We start from the raw sequence: 1,667 nt of genomic DNA on the forward strand, positions 1-1,667 counted from the left end.
CGAGGCGCTAGCCAACATTTGTCAAAAGATCGTTATGGGGCTGGAAAGCGCGTGAGTGAGACTTCTGACGACGTTGTTTTAAAAAATCATGCTTAAATTTGGTTATATTTATTATTTGTGCTTTTAAACCAAAATGAATAAAATATATGCATACGTAAATTAATCACCGTTACAAATTCTTATAATCAGATCAATATTTATAAGTTTAGGTAATCGTAATAATTTTGTTTTAACAACGGGAGGAGCTTTATAAAAAAAGTAAAATAAAAGAAATAGTGCATGCAAAACATTAACAAGTACTACATCTCCGCTGAACATCTCAAGATGTTGCTTTCTGAGCAGGCGGCAGCGGTTTCTTGAAGAATGTGTCAGTAATACTGCTGTTGGTACTAGTGCCGACAGCCGATATTGTCGAACGTGTTGTATCGCTCCCGAGGTCCTTCTGAACCATTTGCGATAGGGCAGTACTCTCACAAGGCGGCGCAAAAGTAGTATCGCGACCTTGCGTTGGTGCTACAGATAAGGTTTCACGTTCTTGGGATGGAGGCGCATTTTCCGAATTCTCTTCTAAAGGCGATAATGGAATAACTTGTAAGGCGGGCAACTTGGTCTTGAGTTGGTCAAACATCGAGTTAGTATCGAATGTTGTTTGTGACTGCGTCTGTGTCTGTGTTTGCATTTGTGTGAGTGGCAGGGGTGGCGGAACATTTTTAATCGTCACAGAATCTGTGCAGTCCTTTACTTTGTATATACCCACAATATAATCGGATAATTCGAACATATTTGAACGTAAGGAAATGATGATGAACTGTGCGTTTTTGGTGCGCTCCTGTATAGCGGTGGGTTATTGGAAATTAAAAATACATTTTTATAAATTCTATTTTTATTATTTGACTAACCTTTATGTAGTGGGCCACAATGGAGATGTTCTTGAAGTCAAGTGCCGCATCTATTTCATCCATAAAGTACAATGGCGAAGGCTTATAGTAATGTAATGCGAATACCAATGCCAATGAGGACAGCGTTTTTTCGCCGCCGGACAGATTCGATATATTCTTCCAAGTCTTTTTCGGTGGTCGCACACTAAAGCTTACACCCTCCGTGAAAGGATCCATTGAATCGACTAGCTCCAGCTCAGCATCACCTCCTTGTGTAATCATTTGATACATTTCTTTCAACTTGCGTGTGATTATCTTAAACCCCTGCATGAATTCATTATAACGCTTTTTGCGTAGATCATCGTAAAGCTGCCGCATTTCATTCCGTTTTGATGTGATGTCTTCCAGTACTTTTACACGCTCCAGATATACATTACGCTTTTCAATATATTCGTCGATGCACGACAGGTTGGGCTTTTTCTTTAGCAATTCTTCCTGTACACTCTCTTTGTATTGGATATCTTGGAGAGTATGTGCGGCAAGCTCTTCTTCAGTGTACGTTTTGAGAGGCGGTTGTGGTTCGGAATCACCGGGAATCTGGTGTAGACGCAACGGCTTCAGCTGATCACGCCAGTGAGGAATTTGAGATTTAACATCGGATATTTTGACAGTAACGGTTTGGAGTTTCTGGTCAATTTCCACACGTTTCAGAGTGCTCTCACCTGTGGAGTTTGAGTTGCAAAATAATTAGGGTGGGTTCGTTGATATTTGTATAAATTTGAAAAAAAA

At 40.1% G+C, this 1,667-nt stretch overlaps 1 protein-coding gene across 1 annotated transcript; it reads right to left on the reverse strand.

Annotated features, from left to right (window-relative positions):
- Nucleotides 1-92: 92 nt before the first annotated feature.
- LOC108356420 (structural maintenance of chromosomes protein 4-like) lies at nt 93-1,600 on the reverse strand (the record flags this gene model as incomplete). The annotated part of the gene is made up of 2 exons (XM_017607529.1): nt 93-829; nt 900-1,600. Coding segments are annotated over 2 exons (1,211 nt in total), but the record flags the coding sequence as incomplete, so codon positions are not given.
- Between the last annotated feature and the right edge of the window lie 67 nt (nt 1,601-1,667).

Source organism: Rhagoletis zephyria, unplaced genomic scaffold (genome assembly GCF_001687245.7).
Source record: "Rhagoletis zephyria isolate East Lansing unplaced genomic scaffold, Rhagoletis_zephyria_1.1 Rzeph_scaffold_58993, whole genome shotgun sequence".
In the NCBI taxonomy this organism is placed as follows: Eukaryota; Metazoa; Arthropoda; class Insecta; order Diptera; family Tephritidae; genus Rhagoletis; species Rhagoletis zephyria.